Source organism: Patagioenas fasciata, chromosome 6 (assembly GCF_037038585.1).
Source record: "Patagioenas fasciata isolate bPatFas1 chromosome 6, bPatFas1.hap1, whole genome shotgun sequence".
Taxonomy (NCBI): Eukaryota; Metazoa; Chordata; class Aves; order Columbiformes; family Columbidae; genus Patagioenas; species Patagioenas fasciata.
This window is the reverse complement of record NC_092525.1, coordinates 15,349,744-15,370,888: the sequence shown is the minus strand read 5'-3', so window position 1 is coordinate 15,370,888 and position 21,145 is coordinate 15,349,744. Positions and strand designations below refer to the sequence as shown.

The 21,145-nt window shown below is 43.5% G+C and overlaps 2 protein-coding genes across 3 annotated transcripts; one reads left to right on the top strand and one right to left on the bottom strand.

Annotated features, from left to right (window-relative positions):
- Nucleotides 1–549: 549 nt before the first annotated feature.
- CENPL (centromere protein L) lies at nt 550–3,869 on the bottom strand. Of its 2 annotated transcripts, XM_065842253.2 has the most exons (4): nt 3,646–3,856; nt 3,292–3,537; nt 2,233–2,775; nt 550–1,537 (listed from the first exon to the last, which is right to left on the bottom strand). In XM_065842253.2, exons 1-4 carry the CDS (start codon nt 3,784–3,786, stop codon nt 1,466–1,468), a joined length of 1,002 nt encoding a protein of 333 aa, XP_065698325.1. In that variant the 5' UTR covers nt 3,787–3,856; the 3' UTR covers nt 550–1,465. The 2 variants fall into 2 exon arrangements, with proteins under 2 accessions (XP_065698325.1, XP_071666127.1); XM_071810026.1 differs by lacking the exon at nt 2,233–2,775 and having other exon boundaries at nt 3,646–3,869.
- Nucleotides 3,867–21,042, top strand: DARS2 (aspartyl-tRNA synthetase 2, mitochondrial). Its single transcript, XM_065842388.2, has 17 exons — nt 3,867–4,249; nt 5,447–5,546; nt 7,118–7,184; nt 7,476–7,577; nt 8,783–8,878; nt 9,797–9,920; nt 10,568–10,614; nt 13,106–13,212; nt 13,476–13,545; nt 14,129–14,308; nt 15,144–15,251; nt 16,323–16,385; nt 16,568–16,720; nt 17,580–17,798; nt 18,644–18,754; nt 18,973–19,048; nt 20,137–21,042. Exons 1-17 carry the CDS (start codon nt 4,159–4,161, stop codon nt 20,322–20,324), a joined length of 1,902 nt encoding a protein of 633 aa, XP_065698460.2. The 5' UTR covers nt 3,867–4,158; the 3' UTR covers nt 20,325–21,042.
- Nucleotides 21,043–21,145: the final 103 nt, after the last annotated feature.

The following is a 21,145-nucleotide window of genomic DNA, read 5'->3' as shown; positions in this document are numbered from 1 at the left end:
TTTGTTTGTTCCTTTGGATGAAAGCGGTGGACTGTGCTTTTGCATAGTTTGTGTGGATGTAGATGCTATTGTTTTTTTTGGTTTTGTTTCTCTTTCAGACACCATCCCAAGTAAAAGGAAGTAAAGAAAGAGCTGAACATTAGATTTAAAACTAAGCTGTGGGTGTAACAGCCCTGTTTTCAAATCAAGTACAGGTGACAAATGTGTCCTCTGAATCAAGTTAACAAAGAAACTAAAGCAGCAGAAGTGATAATTTAAATAACTGCTGAGCTGTCAGGAACTTCAGAAGGTTGCTTAACCACTTCTACCAGGGTGGGAGTTATCACTTCACAGACTTAATTTTCAACTAGTAAAAAAAAAACTAAAAACATGTTCATGTTTCTTTGGCTAATTCCAGAAGTAGATTAGGAACCAGGCATGCAATTATGTCATGTTTGCATGGCTGGTTCATGTCAGTGGTTTTAGTGGCAGGTGACAAATAAACCCCAAAATTACATGGTTGGGCAAAGAGGGAAAGACTTGCACTTGGAAATAAGTACCACACAAGTATATATTTTACCAGGCATATGTAGTCTTTACTTCGCTTAAGACCAATCTGTTAGGAAAAGATGACAAATATTGTCTTTATTTAGTACTGTGATACAAAAGTCATAACATTTTACATGTACTTATTCTACTTCCTTTCTGCCCATTTTGGTTGTAGCCAGGCACTCTGCACTAGCTCTCTGAACTCCTACCTGCTGTACAAGGGAGAGATCTAATATAGAAGTTTAGCATCTCTAGCTCCAACTCCAGGCATTCTCTGGCCTACAAGATCACATCCAAGACAACAAACATCAGGCAAAGCATAGCAAATAATGCATACACAGACCTCAGTTTCCTATGTATTAATGTGTCTGAGAGGATCAAAAGACTTGTCAGTCTTGTGCTGTTCATCTCAGCCCAACCAGGATGTAGATGAACACTTTACCATCTGGCCTCAGTGAGCTAGAAAGATTTTGCTGCCCTGGGTTGTAGAGCATGCACCTTCTCTCCAGTGGGCTTGACTTTGCATTTAGATTAGCCCAAGACTAATCACAGTTTAGCTAAGGTCTGTATAGCTTAGGTTATCCAGTTCAGCGAAAACTCAACTAGAAACAACAGAAAGACCTGTCAATAGGCAACATCCAAGAACTTGCAAAGTTCATCTAGCCCCTGGCTGATAACTACACAGAAATGAACAGAGTGACTATGATACAAACTTCTGTTAGCTGCTGCTTTAGGGCAAAACATCTCCATGTCTTCTCTGTATGTGACGTTGAATTACAGCAAGGTATGGAGATGAGTGCAGGAGTTTTAAAGTCCAACTCTGGACAGCCAGGACAAAAGGAAAGAAGATGCCACAGGAATGGGTTTACAATCAGTTTCTCAGTATACATCTTCCAATAGCAAGCCTTTTTAACGTGAAGATTTGCTGAAATGAGTCTCACTGTATCTGACAGATTGCTAGTTCTGTCAGGAGCATCAGCACTCCAGTTAGGTATTGACTTTGGCGAAACTGTAAGAAAGAAAAAATACATGTCAAAATGAAAATCCTCTGTACCCGGAACAGTGAAGTCTTTACATCGTCGACTGAATTTAAGCAATTGCATTAGACAAACTGTTCTTTAACTTAGAAGACTATATTGTATTCCTTGAAGAAACTTCAGGAAGGATTAATCTTCCATGGTTTAAGAACATATTACAGATACCTCTATAGGGAGAACAGCACCTTAGTGAAAAGGGTTACCAGTGGATTAGTTTTAAGCAAGATGTTTTCACTCTTAAGATCTTCTGGCTCTTAGCTCACCCATGCACCAGTTATCTCTATATAGCAGGTTAATTATATTTGTCTTCTGTGTTTTAATAACTGCAATACTGTAAAGCTAATTATTATTTTTTTAATGTCTTTGACTAAGTTTGGGATCTTTTTAAGCCTAAGTTTTCGCCACTGGGCAAATAAACTTTCCTGTTTATACCACAGCTAATACACCTATTTCTGGCCCAAGACTAGGGCTCGTAGCTTCTGATGCAATATAGTAGTAAAATACTGTAGTGATATTGTCCCAACTCCAGAACTAATTAAAAGCTGAGGGTTTAACAACTCCTTGTAGGAAGTTACGCATAAGAAACATGATACCTTCAGTTTCAGAAGCAAGGCATTTCTAGACAGGTACAGCTATTTTATTTGTCCAGCATGGGTTACAGCCTCACCTTTATAATCCCATCACAGTGTGCTGTGGCAACTGCTGTAGAAACTTTCACCAGTTTTGTGGCTGACAAGTGGATCTTAAAGTGTCTGTAGAAGTGGGAATAAAGGCAGTCCATAAACACATCCACTTCCTTTTGAGTGATCTCTCCTGGAGTTTTTTGGATTGTATCCCACAGAGCTTGGGCGTCCTCCAGATTAATGGCGTACGAAATATGCAGAGGATGGGGCAGGTGGGGAACAGAGAAGACAAGTTCTGTGGCAGGTGCTGGTTTGTCTACTTTACATCCAGTCCACATGGCTGCCATCCAACTGAGATTGAAAGGGCTGAGGGACAAACGGCGGAAGCAGCAGTCAAAAGTCTTCTGAAACCAAGTTCCAACAATGGCCGTGTAACTGTCTGCCCCGTTGACAAGGAATAGAGGTAAACAAGTGAAAGCCTCTGGCAAGTTCTCGGAAAGCTCATCTCCAGCCACACAGCAGAACCAGCCCGACCATACCACTTTCTCTTCAGAGTTTTTTGGGGAGGCTGATGATCTGGAGGAAAGCTGAGATGGGGAAAAGAAGCATTTGATTTTTTTTTTTTTTTTTAGTCAGATCTCTTTTATTTTATAATTTCAGGTGTTTGGTAGAAGATTTTTTTCAGGACATCATATGCAACATTCTTTAAAGCTCATAAAGTTATTTCGTCTGTTCATTACATCTCTAAAAGACGCATGCAATTCTGTTGAAAACAGAAGGAAAAACACTTTTAACATCATTAGGAACAGTCCTGAAATCAGGGTGTATGCTGCTTAAGAAACGCCAACCCATGGTAAATCCTGTAACCATTGCCCTGCTGAACTTGGCAGTTCAGTAGCATCTTGAGGCAAACATTTCAGAAATATTAGACTTGAGCTATGGCCAGGAGATAGGATTATACCCATTTTATCCAAGAAGCTAAATTACATGTCCAAGCCCTTGCAGTAAATGGATTGCTGAGCTAAAATATTAGACAATTGCGCCTTTTACTCTGATTTTATCAACTAATTATGATTACCAGACCTGCTGTGAAGGCTCCTTACCTGCACAAGAATGGCTGCCTGGTCTCGGTCGCTGCCTTTCAGGTCTGGGAGGCTGGTGACAGACACTTTGATGTCCAGCTCACCCCCTATCTCCACCGCCAGCCCTTTCTTCTTCTCGGCGGCGAAGAAGGCGCTGAGGAGCCGTGAATAATCCCTCAGGTGAGCCTCGGAGAACCGGTACATGGGAGTCACGCTGTACAAAGCCCATTGCTTGCGCAGTAGAAACGCCGTTCTCTGGGTGTCTTCCTAAAACAAAGAAGACGTTAATATTGAAAGCCAACAAACGGGGAGAGCGTCCCCTGGGCTGAGGGGACGGGCAGACCTCACCGCAACCCCCGCTGCCCCGGCCTTCACCTGCGTGCGCCGCGGCGCCGGGAACAGCCGGCTGCTGGGGCTGAGCGCGGAACGCCCGTGCGCCCTTCCGAAGGGCAGCCCCCAGGACGGCCGCCCAGTGCTGGGTCGCGACTGCCCCGTCCCATCCGCTGCTGACTCCATCACGGGCCCGGCGCCGCTCCCCGCCGGGCGTCTTTTGAACGCCCTTCCCGTCAGCCCCCGCGGCGCGCTGGGCGGGACGCTGCCGGGGCCGCCATATTTGCGGCGGGCGGAAGTGGGGAATGAAAAAGAAGGTTGCGGCAAGTTCTTTGTGTGTGCCGGTCTGCTGCGACTCAGTGTGAGGGGATCGTCCTGGGGAGAGGCGGGCTGTGCCGGGACGCGACCCGCCTGCTGCAGCTGGGCCTTCCCGGCCCTCGGGCTCTGTTCCTCGCGGTGCTCTAGGCCCTCCCCGCGGGGAGAGGCTGCGGCTGGCGCTTTCCCTCCCGTGGCTCTGTCCTGAGTGTGTGGCGGTCCCGCCTGTCCCCGGGCTGTGCGATGGCCCTTCCCCGCCTGCTGCGGCTGTGGGCCCGGGCCCCGGGCCTCGGGCGGGCTCTGCACCGGGCCGGCTCGGCCCCGGTGGCTCCAGGTGAGACAGAACCGTTTGTCTTGTCCCCACCGGCTCCCACGGGCTTTGGGGTTTGGTTTTTATTCTTCTGGGGACCCAGGTCAGAGTAGTCTGTGCAGGAGGTTAAAAGCACACTCTTTACAAATTGCTATTGGAAGATTTAGGTTTGACAGGAGAGGGAAGTTTTTCACGCTGCTATTGGAATAATCTCCCCGGGGAAGTGGTGGGCTCCCCAGCATTGGATAATTTCAAGATTCAGCTGGGCAGGGTGCTGGGCCAGCTTGTCTAGACTGGGCTTTTGCCAAGAAAGCTTGGACCAGGCAGTCCTGCTTTCTTCCAACCTGGTATTCTGTGATCATTTCTTCAAATGTATGTTTTTTTTTTTATCTTTTATTTTGGCATCGCAGTGAATTGCGATTCAAAGTAAATTAAAACCAGTTTGTCCAACTTTTTTTTCCCCCTCTTTTTAAATTCTTGAGCCTTTGCTTCTTCCCACCGTCTTTTTTTGTGTAACACACAGCTTATAAACAACAGGGGGAGCTGAGTGCCTAACATGAAAACAAACCTTGCCCTCTGCTCTTTACAGCCTTTAGCCTGTGATGTAGGTAGGAAGACAAGTTCATATAATTACACACACATATAAATGTTTAGGTAATGGTATCCTGCAAATTTTTCCTTGCAAGCTGAAACTCTGGCATGTTCTGTAAGTAGCGTGCTTAGTTTTATAACTTAGCTATAGAGCCAGGCATGTTAGGGTGTGTGGGAAGTCTGTAATCATGGTTCAGGCCTTTTACCGCTAATTGGAGGCAGGAAGGTGTTCAAGTCGCACCTGTGTGGGGGGTGTCCATATGTTTCAGTCGGGCTTGTCAAGCCCTTTTGCTGCTGTGTCTTCTAGATTTGAGTGTGAAATGCTCAGCGTGCCTCAGGACTGATCTGCAACCTTCTCTTCTCCTGCCCCTGGAATTTGGAGGGCAGAAGTTTGCAGCAAGGCTGTGTTCAGATTTCTGTATGAAAGATTGGCAGAGATATAGAAATGATTCCTCTTAAATTGTTTAGAATAATTTTGTGCTATGCATGTCCTGCCGTCGTAGTAGTTGTACTGGGGGTATATGAAGCTACTTCTTTGTAGATGCCTGTATTGGTGTTTGGGGAGCTCTGTAGCTGTTCTGTCTTGTTTGTCTGCAAAAGCCACAAAATAATTTATTGTTTTTATTCAAGACTTCAATAGCTTTGTCACTCGGACCAACACTTGTGGAGAGCTGCGTTCTGCTCACGTGGGACAAGAGGTCACACTGTATGGATGGATTCAGTACCAAAGGTAAATGCAAACCAAGGTGAACATGGAGATGCTTGTTTGCTGGATCCCATGTGTGCTCTAGGCCTGGATTCAAACACTTGGTTTTTAATACTTCAGGTTATCTTTTAATATTCTGCAGTAGGCACTTCTGAAGTGACTAAAACAGTTGAGAACCATGCCAGATCAGTATTTAAAATTTCAGAGTTTCATACACATGTTAGTTGTTCCTTATTACAGCTCTGTAAAGCAATTAAATATTATCATCCTCACTGTATAGGAGAGAAAATGAGTAACATATTTATAGTAATTCTAACAGCTGTGAGCACATAATTTCTTTTAGATAGTGTCCTTAAATTTTAAACAAGCAATGTTGTTTGTCTTTTCAACTACAGCATCTAATTATGCAGTTTAAAAGTATACAAGCCTTGCTTTAAAAAGAAATACTAAGGGAAGGTAGTAAGTGGAGGATGAAATGTTAATGTCAATGCTTTGCTATAGGTGATGTGATATAATCACACCTAGTGGAGTTGGACATTTTGTAAATGTAGGGTGAGAAGCAAGTTTGTGTACAGCATGGACAATACTCCAAGATATTCTGATCTTGGATATGTGTTTGTAAAATGAAGGTAACTCCTGTGGCTTTGAAATTATTTAGTTTCGAAAGTTTCCTTTTTGCATTTTACAGTCTAGAGAGGCTGGGTTTTATCCAGTGTTCTGCAGTGATGCTCTACATGAATTTATTTTTTTTTATTAGAAGGTTTTGAGCATCTCATCTTCGAACAGGCATTGATGGAGCTCAGGAAACAGAGTTAGGATTATTGCAATTTGATGGTTGTGCTCTTGTTTTTAAAGACAGCCAGAGCGTATTCCACTTGACAGCTTCTTGATGGATTGAGTACAATGGTAGCTGTCTCTACTGCAGCTGAAGAGATCACGATTTGTGATTCTGGGTCTAGACGTGTGGATTGTTCATGTGAAACTTTTTATGGGAACAGTGTTATCTTTCTTGTTTTGTGGTTGGACTGTTTTTTTGTATCCACGTGTACTTCAGTTTTATTGCTCGTAAGAAACTTCTTCTCAGTGAGGGTGACAGACACTGGACCGGGCTGCCCAGGGGGGTTGTGGAGTCTCCTTCTCTGCAGACATTCAAACCCGCCTGGACACCTTCCTGTGGAACCTCATCTGGGTGTTCCTGCTCCGGTGGGGGGGTTGGACTGGATGAGCTTTCGAGGTTCTTTCCAGTCCCTGACATTCTGTGATTCTGTGTGATTCTGTTTATCTGGACAGTGTTTCTCAGCAAGAAATTGCATGTGTTGTGAATCCCCGTCCAATATGAAATAACGTTCAAATTAAAATTGTGCCTTTCATGGTTATTTGCACATTGTTGTTTGTGGCTGGGCAAAATGCGAAACAAATTGTTCAAATGAGATTCAGATGTGAGAAAGGTGTCTGTTAGTACATTCCTTGGAAGTGCTTTGAGCTCGGTCACACGGCACAGAAAGTAGCTAGTTGCCATGTGCTTTGACATAAAAAGCAAAAGACTACTGAATTATTCAAAAAAGCTTTTTCCTTTTGTGTTTTGTATGGATCAGACAAGGCCTGTTTCTGGTTCTGAGGGATTTCCAGGGCCTGACCCAGGTCATCATTCCACAGGATGAGGTAGGTGCTACCAAAATATGGGTCCCTAGTTGTTGGTTTTTTTTCCTTTTCTTTGGTAGTTTGGGTCCAACAGACAGGGCAGGGAGAACGAAGTACTTTGTCAGACTGGGTACTCTGCCTCACAAGAAGACTTAAGTATTATGAGGACCCTGATCTGACGCTGCAACAGAAACATTAATCCTGTTTCCTCTGGGTTATGAGGAGTGATCCTGGATTTAAATGGACCATTATGAAACGAGGGTCTTTGTCCTGTTCTTTGAATTTTTGTGAGACATTGTCATCTTCTTGTAGGCACATTCCCATGTGAAGCAGCTCTTGTCTAACGCCCCAGTGGAGTCTGTTGTGCGAGTGACTGGAATTGTGTCCCCTCGGCCCCCAGGCCAGGAGAATCTGGTGAGGATCTTGGGGTCTCTTGGTGTTTTTATTCCTTGTGGCAAAGAGCACTGGATAGTGGGATTATGGTGGTTTTTGTGTCGAAGGTTTGCCATGGCTTCTGGGTGTGTGACAGCCTATCCTCAGATAATGGGAGGTGAAATAACTGCTATGACATGTCACTTAGGAGAACCTCAAAGCACATTAGAGACACCCACAAATCAAATTATATTTCAGTCCTTTGAAAGGATAATGGCTTTTTCAGGCTTTCAAAGTGTGGTTGAGGTAATTTCCTTTTCTTGAAAATAAGTATTGTCATCACAGGTTCCACAGCATGTGATGACCTGTTTCTCACTCAGAATAGATTTTGCTGTTCTCTTTGTATGGTAAACAGAGGTTGAATCATTTTTTAACGTTGTACATTCCTCAGCTCTCATTGAAACAGCTGTAGATTAATCTGTCAGGATTGTACGTACCCCATCATTGTCAGGCCTAAAAAGAGAATCTGGATTAATGACCGTAATTTTTTTTTCTCTTACTGCTTATAGATGTCCATAAAGAATGCAAGCTTTGAGCCATGCTTTTATTTCTTTTAATCATTTATCATTTTGCTGGAAGATTGTAGGTACTTTCCTCTTGTAAATAGAAAGAGTTCTGTAGGATTGAATGAACTCTCAAGTGGCACGATGCTAAGTGGGGAAGCTGTTCTCCCTGGGATCTAAGAAAAAGATGACTAGTTCTGAGAACTGGTGTTCAGAACTGCGGGTTCTGAGAAGTTCCTCACAAACTACCTTTTTTTTGACTTGTATTAAGGATTGATGGTGATGCTGCTAATGCACACTAAAACATATGCTCTTTGGTTTCATTGAAGCTAATGGAACTGGTATTTTGTCCAAAGGTCTGTGCCTGCCTGTTCCTCTGTGATCAACATGTCCTTTAAGGAGAAGCTGAAGGAAAAGTAATTATACTTCTTGTAGAGATCAGTGTGCTACTTGGGAAAGAAAATGCCATCTTTGGTGAGGGGACTTGTGTTTTTCTGAACAGAAGGGAAATATAGGAGAAATGTGTCCTTGAGAGAAGTTCTCTGAGTTATACTGTGTTAGAAGACAGGGAGGATAATCACATGGCTTTCTTTTTTTCCCTTCGCTATTTGTGAAATACCTTTTCCTATTTGTTTTCCTTAAGTTTTTAATCTTTTTTTTCTTGCCTTTTTTTTTTTTCTCTAGAAAATGCCAACAGGGGATATTGAAGTGAAGGCAGAGACTGCAGAGATTCTAAACTCCTGCAAGAAACTACCCTTTGAAATCAAGGATTTTATCAAGGTTACTGTGTTTTTTCTTATTTTTTTTACCAAAGTGGTGGCTTTTCAGTAAAATTGGAATTTGCCCAGGGTGATGGCAAAATATCTTAGAACTCTAGTTCTACCAGCTCTGCTGTGGGGGAAGGACTATTTAAAATAGGGGTGCTGCTTGTTAGCTGTGAGCATATACTTCTAATTAGAGTTAAGCAGAAAACAAGGCTTCAATGATTCCAGTGCACAGGGGTTTGCAAATATCACTGTAAGAACGGGTGGTAAAGAGAAGAATGAGAGAAATCAGGCTATGCTGGTGGTTTTGAGAGTGTGGAACAGAACCTGCCTGTGCACTGCTGTGTTTTAAGGCAAGGATGCTTCGCCTTATCTGGACAAGTAGCTGGTCAGCCAGAGGATTTTCTTCCTCTGTAAATACAGAGTCTTAAGAGAGCTGAGTTTTCGTGGAGGCTCCATGGTGTACGAAAGTCATCAGTGTTAATTTGAAGATACTCTCTGTGCCATTGAGGCTGTGACTGATACATACGTGTTGGAATTGGGAGAACTGGGTCCTTTTCCTTCCATGTTACAGGCCCTGGACAATTCCTGTCATCCACACTACTTTAATTTTCCTGTCTGTAATCAGGATGTATCACCCTTTAGTTACTCCTTTAGATCTAGGTATTATACCGCCCCTCTGCTTAAAAATCACAAGAAGGATTGCTATAGTCCCCTGCAGTGGACTGATAATAAGGAGGGGTGAAATCCTGAGCTTTACTGAGGCAGCTCTTATGACAGTTTGTCTGCGTAGGTTGTGGGTAGTGGGTGGGTTGTGGCAATAGAGCAGCGTTTTTTTTAGCTTACATCTTTTTTCCTGTGACTTTAGGAGCAGCTTCATTGGACATGCAATTTGAATTTTTGTCTCTTAATCCTAATAATCTCTTATCTCCAGAAATCAGAGGCCTTACGGATGCAGTATCGCTACTTGGACTTGCGTAGCTTCCAGTTGCAGTACAATCTGCGGCTGAGATCACGGATAGTCATGAGGATGCGGGAATATCTGTGTAACCTCCATGGTAAGAAAAATTGTTGAAGAACAGAGTGCAGCAAACAACACTTTAGCCCTCCCTTCTGCTTTCTATTGCTGGGAGACAGGAGACATTGCCAGTCAACTTGCTATTTCAAACCGGTCCCACTTAGTAAAGACACGTCTGCTTGTGGTGGGGTCTTTTGAGGGGTGTTGGCAGGCCTGAAGAGCCAAGTATGTTGAAATCTCTTAGCATGCTAAAAACAAGTTGTTTCAAATGAGCTTTATCCAGTGAGAAAACGCTCTTTGCAGGTAGTTTGCCTCTTTTGGTCACCCAGCTTGAGGCAAGTCAAAGGGATGGATTTCTTATAGGTCTTATATGCATATCTTAAAATCAAGAAGTCCTTTTTGGAAAAGCAAAATGTTCAAAATGGGTAGAGAATTAACAATTTTTCAGCCTGTGTAGAGTCCTCTGTTATCAACAATTCTGGCGGGACATCGGGATGGCTCAGAGCCTTTAAATGTCATTACACGTGTTGTTCTTCAAAGCAGCAAAACCTGTAGATTTTGAAGAGGCTACAGTTTGTGCTAGATTAGCTGTTTTGCTGACTAAGCCCAGTCTAGCCTACTCTGTGTCTTACTAGTTCTCCCAGCTCTCAGCAAATTCCATGTCTGAAGCATGTGTTTGTTCCTCAGGGTTTGTGGATGTAGAAACTCCGACGCTCTTTAAGAGAACCCCAGGGGTACGTATCCTGTTAGTAACACATCTGGCCTCCCGTGATTGCACAGGCAGTTTGTGGTTGAATTATTGTCAGTTGGCACTCTGCCTTCACTGCTGTTCCCTAAGTTACAGCTCCTGTGCAAATTTCTGATATGATACATGCATCCTTTTAAAAGTAGAGGGAGTGAAAGGGGAGAGGTCATATCTTGTGTCTTGATTTTGAACCTTCAAATGAATAAAGCTTCTGTCTTGTAGACTGCATGTTGAATGTAAGTCCTGTCCTGGGACAGGCAGATTATAAAACCAAAAATCTTCCTCTAAGCACTGTTTCCCCAGCACTTATCTCCTAACTAGTAGGTTACTGCAGTGGCACTGCTCAAGGCATTTTACTTTCAGAGTTTATATTCCTTTCATTCATTTCAGAAATAATCACAGAGAGGAGTTGTAGCCCAGGAATTGTTGGTGCAGCTAATGCCTGTAGTTCTTGCATTTGAACCCCTTTATTGGGTGGTGTATTGTTATGCCTTAGTCTCTTGGAGCAGGAGGTGGAGAATCTACTTGGGGATATTTTTGGATTAAGTTGGTTAACAGATTATTTGAACTGTGAGGAAACAGCCATTCGTACATTACAAGTGGGATTTTGTAATGAGGAGAGTAGGTCCGTTGCTCTTGCTCTTCTGAGCTGTGTTGTTAGCTTAGAATTTGTGGATTTAGTTCTGCAAAATAGCTGTGTCTGAGGCTGTGTGACTGCCTGCTGCAGAATCCAGTCTCCCAATAACAGTCTATCCAGTTTCTACATTAGATGTTGTGTGAGACTTAAGTCCTGTATATATTTAACCTAATTGCTGCAAAAATGTCCAAGATGTTGATACTAGATTGGATTTGACAGTAGAGCAGAGCTCAGTGAGAGCAAAAGACAATGAAGGAAGGTGTTTTGCAGTCTGTCAAACTGTAACTACCTTGAAAAGGGTAGTCTCTGTTTGCTGCTATTCCTAGAGAAAAGATTGTGCATTTCATTAGTGTTTTATTTCACTTATCACGCTCTAATTGCTGTGCTGACCTCTCTTGCTCAAAAGTTCCATGTTTCAGTTTTCTTTTGCTTGGGTGGATGGAAGAAAGCCTGTAGAAAAGGTGTGAAAAATTGACTTGTACTTTGAGCTGAGTGCTCAGAAATTATCAATTCTTAGTTTCTCTCTGGAAGAAGCTTTTATACCCTACTCTTTACAAAGGACAGTAGTTTTTTCAGAGTTTGGTGTCATTTTCAGCTGTGCAGAAGGCTTTCTTCATGGATCAGGTGTTTCCTTCCTTAGCAGCTCTGCAAATTGCTGTTGCATTTGTTGCTAGGCCTGAGCTGTGACATGAACCGAAGTTAAAGCCCACATGTCACATGAAGCAATGGAGAACAGGAAATGTCAGGGAAGCAGAAGTGGACCCAGATTTCAAGAGTGGTGATTAGAGCAGTGTTTTAGTTTTACCACATGTGGGAAAAAGTCCCTCCACTGCTTATTTCCAGACACTATGGCCTGTTCATACAGCTTGGTTTGGGTCATTTGAGGAAGCATTGGGTTGACTTGTCTACCCCTTAGCTCTGCTGCCAGGGACAGGCAGGAGCAGAAAAAAAATGTTATTTCTTAGGCTTATTAGGTTCCTAATGTTCAGAGGAGTGATGCCACAGTTCTCTGGCACAACCTTGGTACAAGTGACTGAGCAGCTGAGATGGATTTATAAAGCAGAAGCAGTTGTAGATTAGGTGGAAGAAATAAAACTACTCCTTCACAGGATGTAAAGATTCCTCCCTGCCAACCCAAACACAGCCAGATCAGCGGCTGATTTCAAGAAAAGGACCTAGCCCAAGCTCATCACTGCCTTGTCTACAGTTTCTAGGGTAGAGGTCCAGACCTAAAACATCAGCTGCTGCATTTTATAGTATTTGGCTTGGCTGCCTGTGGAAACGAGGCCATGATTCTGTTGGCCTTCTCAAAAAATTTTAAATCTCTTTGTGATTTCCCTCGTATTCAACTTTGGCAGAAAGGTTTGGAAAACAAGTTCCTCAAGTGAAGTAAGCCTGTAGTGGAGGGAAAGGCTGTAGTGTGATCTTGTGTTATCAAACAAAAGAATCTGTGGGAGGAAAAAATGTGATAGGATGCTCCATTTGAAGAATTTGCGTTATTGCAGGTGGGGTGATTGTAGGAAATGGCTTGTCTGTAGTGCAGGTGCTCAGACAAAACGTTCAGGTGAACTTTTCTTTAAAATCCATTTGTTCTCATTGATAAACTTGATGTTTTTGCCATTCCATATGCGCTTGTAATGTTTTGAGCAAGAAGAAAAACAGGGCAAGAGGAAGAGCTGAGTCTTCTGAAAGAGAAGGGGAAAAAATGGCCGAAACCCCAGTAATCCTTGGCAAGCAGCGTATCTGTGTGCTAAATATATTCAGGTCTGCTCTTTCTCTGTTGGGGAACTGAGGCCTCTTATTTGCTGAACTGTGTAAGCTTTTCTCTTCTTTTTGGTGCCAGGGAGCAAAAGAATTCCTTGTGCCCTCGAGGGAAGCAGGCAAGTTCTACTCTCTGCCGCAGAGTCCTCAGCAGTTCAAGCAACTCCTCATGGTTGGAGGCCTGGACAGGTAGGAGTTTTTTGGACTCCTGTTTTCTGCATGTCTTATCCAGGGTTTGCTTCCTTTTATCTGTGAAGTTTGAGAGACTTTCCCAAGAATTGATTGCCAAGGGGTTTGTGTTTTAAAGAGCAATCTTTAAATACTTAGGATTGCTGCAAAGGGAACAGACCTCTCTTGTGGTTTTTTTTTTTTTTTTTTAAAGGGTCAATTCTGTAGTCACAATTTAATTTAGGATACTTTAAATAGACACCTGAGTAAAGGTCCTGTTGCAGGTATTTCCAGGTTGCTCGCTGCTACCGGGATGAAGGTTCACGGCCTGACAGGCAGCCAGAATTCACTCAGGTAACCAGCTCATGCTGCCTTTTACTCTCCTTCTCGCCCCAAACAGCTTGTAGCTGTTTTCCTTTCTGAAGGCTCAGTTTCTGCCAGCTCTTGTGCTGCTTGGGGGGGTATAATGTTGTTTGTTGCATGTTTTATCGACGCAGCTCCTTGAAGTTAGCGTGGGACGTGCGCAAAGCGATCGCTGTCCTGGGGTGACTGTACAGTCCCAGGTGCAGAGGATGTGGGACTCGCGTTGCAGCAGTGATTGTGTGTGACGATGCCACCTCCTCCTGTCTTGCTGGGTTGAGCGTCCTGTTCCTCAGCCTTGAGATTCCAGGCAGAGTGAGCCTGGTTTGTTTGAGGCTGCTTCTTTTGTCCTTGTCATCATTACCTCATTTAGTTCTCTGAGGAGATTGTGTCCTGAGTCATCGCGCCGTAGGGACATCTTAAGCACACTCTCAGTGTAATGCATTCATGCCGTGATTTAATGTAGTATATTGTTTCTTTTTATGCTGACTTTATAGCCAAGAGCTTCTGCAAGTTGCAGTGCAATGGCAAAACTTGTAGCTAATGTGGAATTTCCCCCTTTGTTTTCTATTTTAAGATAGATATAGAGATGTCGTTTGTAGATCAGGCTGGGATCCAGAGGTTGATAGAGGGTCTCCTGCAATATTCCTGGCCTGAGGAAAGAGGCTGCATTACAACTCCTTTCCCTTCCATGACGTACGAGGAGGCGCTGGCTGACTATGGGACTGATAAACCAGATACTCGTTTTGGGATGAAGGTGAGGGTTTGCCCATTGGAAACTTGCAGCTTCTCCTTTCTGTTAGTGTTTTAATAATGTTTGTTTGGATCACGTATACATGATTAGCTGGGGTTCCTAATGCTGTAGCTTACCCAAGGTGTCTGTCCCATCGTCACTGCTTTGCACAGGTGCTCCTCTCTTGAGGAAGAGAGTGTTTGATTATTTGGCTGTGGGAAAAGATATGTTTTAAGGAGATTTTGTTTTAAAAGTAAGGTATTATTGTGTTAGGAAGCAATGCATCTTCACTGTCTTAGGAACAGACGCCCATAAGGCATCCACAGATACTGCAAGTGCTTTTGTCTGCTGCACTCCAGAGCATACTCCTGGTGAGTGAGGATGCTTCAGGAGATGCTTCTCCAGCCTTTTTATTGCCTGAAGGTGTTTTCAGGATAACCACCTGCAGTTGTGTGTGTACACTGTTTGTAAATGAAATAAAAGTATGAAAGTATGAACCAAGAATATTGACAAATGTTTTAAGAGGAACAGTGCTAAAAAGCACAAAAGCGTGCTAGATTTCTTCAGGAATTATTTTTTTTCAGGGTTCTGTTTCAGTATTGCAGCTCTCTCCACTGTGGTAGGATGTCACCATCTCAACCTTGGATTTTCCTGGCTGTCTTGCATTTCTGTTTCTGCAGCATTCAGCTTCCTAATGGTTATTCCAGCTTGACCACATTTATTTCTTTGTGAACCATTTGATTTCACTGAACGAAGAAACAATGTTCCAGGGAATAATGTTGAAGGTGTTAAGACATAGGTGCAGGACATTTTTCTTCATGTTTCTACCACCACTGCTTTTTCCTGTGATCTCTCTCAGATAATGGATATCAGTGACTTTTTACGACGATTGGACATTCAGTTTGTGCAGAATGCCCTCAGTTACCCACGCGGCACTGTCAAGGCCATTTGTATCCCTCAGGGAGCAGTAAGTGGTGCTTTTACATGCTGCTTATGGTTTATGTGAAGTAAATGAAATACCAATTTGAATTCCTTCATTGGTATGGAAGTGTTCTTTGCTATTACTAGGGGAGTAGTGCCCTTTGGAGAACTTGGGATTGGTTGTGATTGGTGTCAGGTTGGGCTAAATGGGTTTAGAAGAGGGAAAAAGGAGATGAACGAGTGTATTGGGAAGAATATATTGTCCTCAGGGAGGACAGAAACAGAAAAAAACCAGACTGAACTGCAAGGTTTTTTGAGGACAGGGAGGCCTCTCAGCTTGCTTTTGTCAAGGATGACTTCTGATACGCATCTCGTAATGAAAATGTCACAGACCAAATTCAGGGCTGAAAATGGATATAGAAGGCTGACACAGCCATTTATTTTAGCAGGTAAACAGATTTAACTCTGGCCATGGTATCTTTGCAGCTTGGCCAGTATGGAAAAAAAAAATCCACTAATCACTGAGTTTTATTTGGGGAATGGGACTTTCTGACTATGGTTTCTCTTGAGATTCCTTTAATTCTGGCACAAAACGTAAGTTATAGTTTCCCACGAGAGGGCACTAAGGTGTGCATTTGAGCAAAACGAGTGATATCTTGAGCCCTTCTAAACATTAGAGTAGCTGAAAAAGATCTTGATGCAGGTGCTCACTTAGTGCATTTCTTTGCATGTTATAGTCAGGCCAGTTGGTTTTCCTTTGTTCTTCCAAATTGAGTTGTGCATTCCCCATGAACAGTGCAGTGTTACAGCCTGCACACTGGGGGCAGTTGGCCTAATCTGTGCTGACCAGATACATCTGATCTGTGAGTAGGGAGAAAAACTGCAGCCAGATGTGCAACTTAGAGTGGCCTCTTCCTGAAAGGAGCTCTTGGAGAAGACACACAGCTGGTGCCTTGTGCTGCGGGCCCTGTCCTGTTCCACAGCCCTCCTAAGAACTTGTATTGGAAAGAAAAGAACTTGAAGTTTGGAAATGGCTCAGTCTGTAGATTTGAATCCTAGTTGGGCTTTCCATATATTTTACTGGTGTTTAATTTTTCTCCTGTTGCTCTTTCCCCAGAGATATCTTAAAAATAAAGATTTGGAGTCATTAAAGGCTTCTGCAAAATCCCAGTTTAACCAGGTGAGACAGAAACACAGCTGAGGCTTTGCAAACGGTGAATACCAAAATGTTTATAAAGGCACATGCAGGCAGAGTAAAGTGGAAGAGCAGCTTTTAATAGCTGAGAGTCAGTGCCTGAGCCTGTGATGCTTCAAGGCAAGAGAGGGCAGCACTGGGCTGAACATACTCTTGTCTTTCTTTAGGAAATCATGGAAATTATCTGCAAGCCTGATGGAAGCTTGAAGTCTCTGCTTACCAAGTTTCTCGGTGAGAAGCAGCAGCTGGAGCTTATCCAAGTGCTGAACATGCAGGTGGACGATGTGGTACTGCTGGCTGCTGGTGAACACAAGCAAGTGGTAGGAAGCGTTTCTTGGGCAGCTGTGTGACTTGAATGTTGATGATGATGGCTCTGATGTTATCTGACCTCAGTCTAATTCTTCTTATTATTAAAGTAGGTCATCATCTAATTTTGTGTTGCTCTGGAGCTGAAGCTATAGCAACAGCAAATAAGGCATGAAATGTACCTATTGTTTTTATTTCCTCTAGTCAAATTCTGGGAATAACTCCTTACTGAAATGAAGGCTGAAATATAAAACAGGAGCAAATCAGCACCTCCTTTTCTCCTCCTACCTTAGCTTAATTTTTAAAGCATCAAACAGAGATTGGAAAATAAGGTCAAGTAGTTAATTTTGTCTCCGATAAGCAGATGACAGGAGTGAAGCACAGCTGCTTACTAGCAACAGCGATGGGAGATTCTATCCCTACCCCTCTCTGTGTTTGCCTAAAACAAGCATTGGTTTATGGAAAGATGTTGTGCTTTGCTTTATAGCCAAAATTTTGTCATATTCTCTTTCTATGCCTTTACTTCTCTGTGTGCAAAGTGCAAATCTTAACCTGTATTCCCCCAGTTAATCCACGTTTGTGTAGCTCTTGAGGTTAGTCAAGGAGAGTTCTGTGAGGATGGAACATTTGGAAGAAAATGAGCTTTCCAGCTTCTTACTTGCCTTTCTTTGTCAAACCCTGGAGCTTCCATTGCATCAGCAGGAAGGTAATGTCTTTTAGGAGATGAGGCAAAAGTGTTTAAGGCAACAGTGCATTACAACTGGTGCTGTCTGTGATGCTACCTCTGTGGAACACTCTTTCCTTGGTTGGTATTTGAGTGAATTCCCCATTGGTAAAATTGCTCTGTCTTACTATCTCCCTTCTCCTTTGCAGTGCTCTGCGTTAGGAAGCCTACGGCTGGAGAGTGCTGACATTCTTGAGGCAGCTGGGCTGGTGCTCCGTGATCCTGCGACTTTTCACTTTTTGTGGGTGGTGGATTTTCCACTCTTCCTCCCCAAGGAAGAGAATCCCACTGAACTGGAATCTGCTCATCACCCTTTCACTGCTCCTCACCCTTCAGACACCAACCTCCTCTATTCTGATCCCACAAAGGTAACTGACTTATCATAGAATCACAGAAGGGTTTGGGTTGGAAGGGACCTTCAAAGCTCATCTAGTCCAGCCCCTGCCATGAGCAGGGACATCTTCACCAGCTCACGTTTCTCAGAGCCCCGTCCAGCCTGGCCTGGGATGTCTCCAGGGATGGTTCATCCACCACCTCTCTGGGCAACCTGGGCCAGTGTTTTACTACCCTCACTGTAAAAAATTTCTTCCTCATGTCTGGCCTGAATCTCCCCTCCTTCAGTTTAAAACCATCACCCCTTGTCCTGTTGCAACAGGCCCTGCTGAAAAGTCTGTCCACATCTTTCTTATCAGCCCCTTTTAAGTTCTGAAAGGCAACAGTAAGGTCTCCCTGAAGCCTTTTATTCTTCAGCTTATGCTGACTCTCTTACAGCTGTGTGTCTGGGAAACTGGGCAAGCACAATCTGTTTTTACAGTAAAAATGGTGTTGTTTCATGTTACTGACTACATATTATATGTTTCTGGAAGAGATGGCTTCCAGGTTACACTGAGTGGTAAATATCCATGTGTGCCTCTGCAAAAGAAGCGTATAGGAAACAGTTGCTTAAGTGGAGGAATCTTATATTCTGATCCACCCCACGTTGCTTCAGGTTTCGGTGAACTTTGCAAAAGGATTTGTACTGTTCCCACCTCCGTCAGCAGCAGTCTGTGTCTCCGATAGGGCTGGTACCTGAACTGTGACATACCTCTGAGAGAGCAGTGTTATGGTGTGTCACAGCTTTGTTCCCACTGTCTCTGCTGTCTGTGTGCAGATCGGTGGCAGATGCAGCTGTGCCCCAGCCTTGCTGAGGTGCTCGTTCTTTCTTTTCCTGCAGGTCCGTAGCCAGCACTATGACCTTGTGCTGAATGGCAGTGAAGTTGGAGGTGGCTCCATCAGAATTCATAGTGCAGAACAACAGCGTTTTGTGCTGGAGAAAGTGCTGAAGGTAATGCCTACAGATGACTCTGGTATTCTCTTGGAGATTTAAAGGATTAATTAGTTTAAATATCCACTTCAAATTCTGAAACAAACACTTGTGTGCCTGTCAGATAAAGAAAGGTAAGTCTTAACCCTGAGGGATGGATGACTTCATCATACCTGCATCTTATGTTCATAGTAAGAAGAGCATTGTTTGTCAGTGACACTTCTTATGTAATTTTGCAGGAGGATTCTGAGGTTCTTTCCCATCTGCTTGAGGCTTTGGAGTTTGGAGCTCCACCTCATGGAGGAATTGCTTTAGGTAAGTGTTCTGTAGCTTTCCAGATGCACGTCTCATGACTTGTCTCCTGCCAATGGACATGGCTGTTCTAGTGTTGCTGTTTGGCACCACCAACATGGTAACACTGTGTGAGCTTACACAGCACTTCCATTTCTGTAGCAGCTTTATAGAAGGAAACAGAGGTCTCAGCACCAAATGCAGAATGTTTTGCTGTTCCTACCCAACATCTTAGTGTGATTTAGTTCTTACGCAAGGACCAAATCACTTATTGGTGACTCTAAGGATGGTTCTTATCTGCTGTTCTACAAACAGTATATTCATTAAGGTTAGGTCATCTCTATTCTGAATGCACAGGAACAAGAACAGGATCGCTGTACTGCATGCCTAGAGGCCTGGGACAGTGTGGCACTTCGTGTTTCATGCCCCTGGCTTGCTGCCATGACCTTGCTTTCTCCTTCAGTCTCGCTTGTCTTCCTCCTTGTCTGTTTTGATCACTAAATTTGGATAATGTCAGATTTTGTTTTCCTAGAACCTTGAAAGTGTGTGGTTTTTAAAAAAGAAAACAAACAAAACCCTGCACCAAAACAAGCAAGGAAACAAAAACCCTCCACCAAAACCAACCAACCAACCAACCCCTACGAAAAACAAAGGTGGCATTTTGACTTGTGGTCTTCCAGTGTGATTTCCATCCATCCAGTCACCCAGAGGCTCTTGTTCTTTAATTCCTCCTAGCTGTAATCCTCCAGAACTGGTTGATCAAGAGCTTTGTTTGAGCAGTTGAGCAGAGCCCTGACAGTGTTCCTACCACTTTGCTGCCCTGTTTTTGTTAAGCCGTCTTTGCAAAGGCACTGTCTCTGTCCTACAGTCCTTGGTGTGTTGCAGAACTTTCTGTGATCTTGAAAAGCTTTATTTTGTGAAGCATTTCTGCTCTTGAGGCCAGTCTGTTTCTCTGCTACTGGTTGAGATTATTTTTTTTTTGCTTTATTTGCTTCAGTTTTATTCTTTAAGCTTAGTGATGTTATCTTTCCACCTTTCTGATTTTTCTGACTTGGAGGAAGTAATGTAGGACCATAATGCAAATGATTCACCCATTTGTTTTCTGCTTCTAGGACTCGACAGACTGATCTCTCTCATTGTTGATGCTCCAAGTATCCGAGATGTCATCGCTTTTCCTAAATCCTTCAGGGGACGTGACCTGATGGGCAATGCTCCAGACTATGTCACTCCAGAAGAACTAGAGCCATATCACATCCACGTTTCCTGGCCTCTTGCAGAAAAAGAGGCGAAGCAAAGCTGATTTAGAGACAGTGATGTAAGCTGATCTGTTTAACCAGAGGTGGTTACAGCTTCTAAATACTAGAATTCAGTTCAGAGGGGGCAGTGCAATCACACTGTACCATGGCAGTTTCAGGATTGAATGGGAAACAGACAGAAGGGCTCCCTAATAGGAACTTGCCTTTGGCTTGGTAATAGTAAGAAGAAGTAGAAAAGCAAAAGAAAATAACAATTTTAGCATAGGACATTTGAGACTGGCTTTAGGGTGTCCTATAGGAGGGAAGATGGGATCTGTTTTCTTCCAACTCCCCACTCTTTCTGTGTCCCTTGTAAAGTATTTCTTCTCCCATCTGGAAGTGATGGTGTCGGCTCCCCTGGCAGATGGTTTGTGTTCCTGATGCTCACTGATTCTTTTGGCTGAGGACTGTTAGAGTAGAGCAGTGCTGTGCTGGTCAAAGAGCTCTGTGCACACAGAAAACACAGCAAAACTTCAGCCATCATCTTGTCTCATGTTGAAGGATACAAGAACATCCAGGACTTGCCAGGGGGAGTTGATATTCAGCTATGTTCCCTCTTCAAAGAGGGAAAGAGAAGCGTTTGTAACACTTGCAACAGTTGTCCTGGTAATGCTTTTTGAAGAGGTGATGATCTGTCTTTGGGGCCTGTGGTCCCGGTGCTTTTCAGCACACTAATTCTGAAGTTTGTAAATAAACTTTATCTGACTGTGTGGTTTTGACTGAGCTTGGCTTTGGGCTTTCTCTACAAGAACAAGCTGCAAGTTGTTCTTTTTGACCCCTGATCCCTCCAGGAAATGACGAGAGATTTGTGACAGTGTAGCGGGGT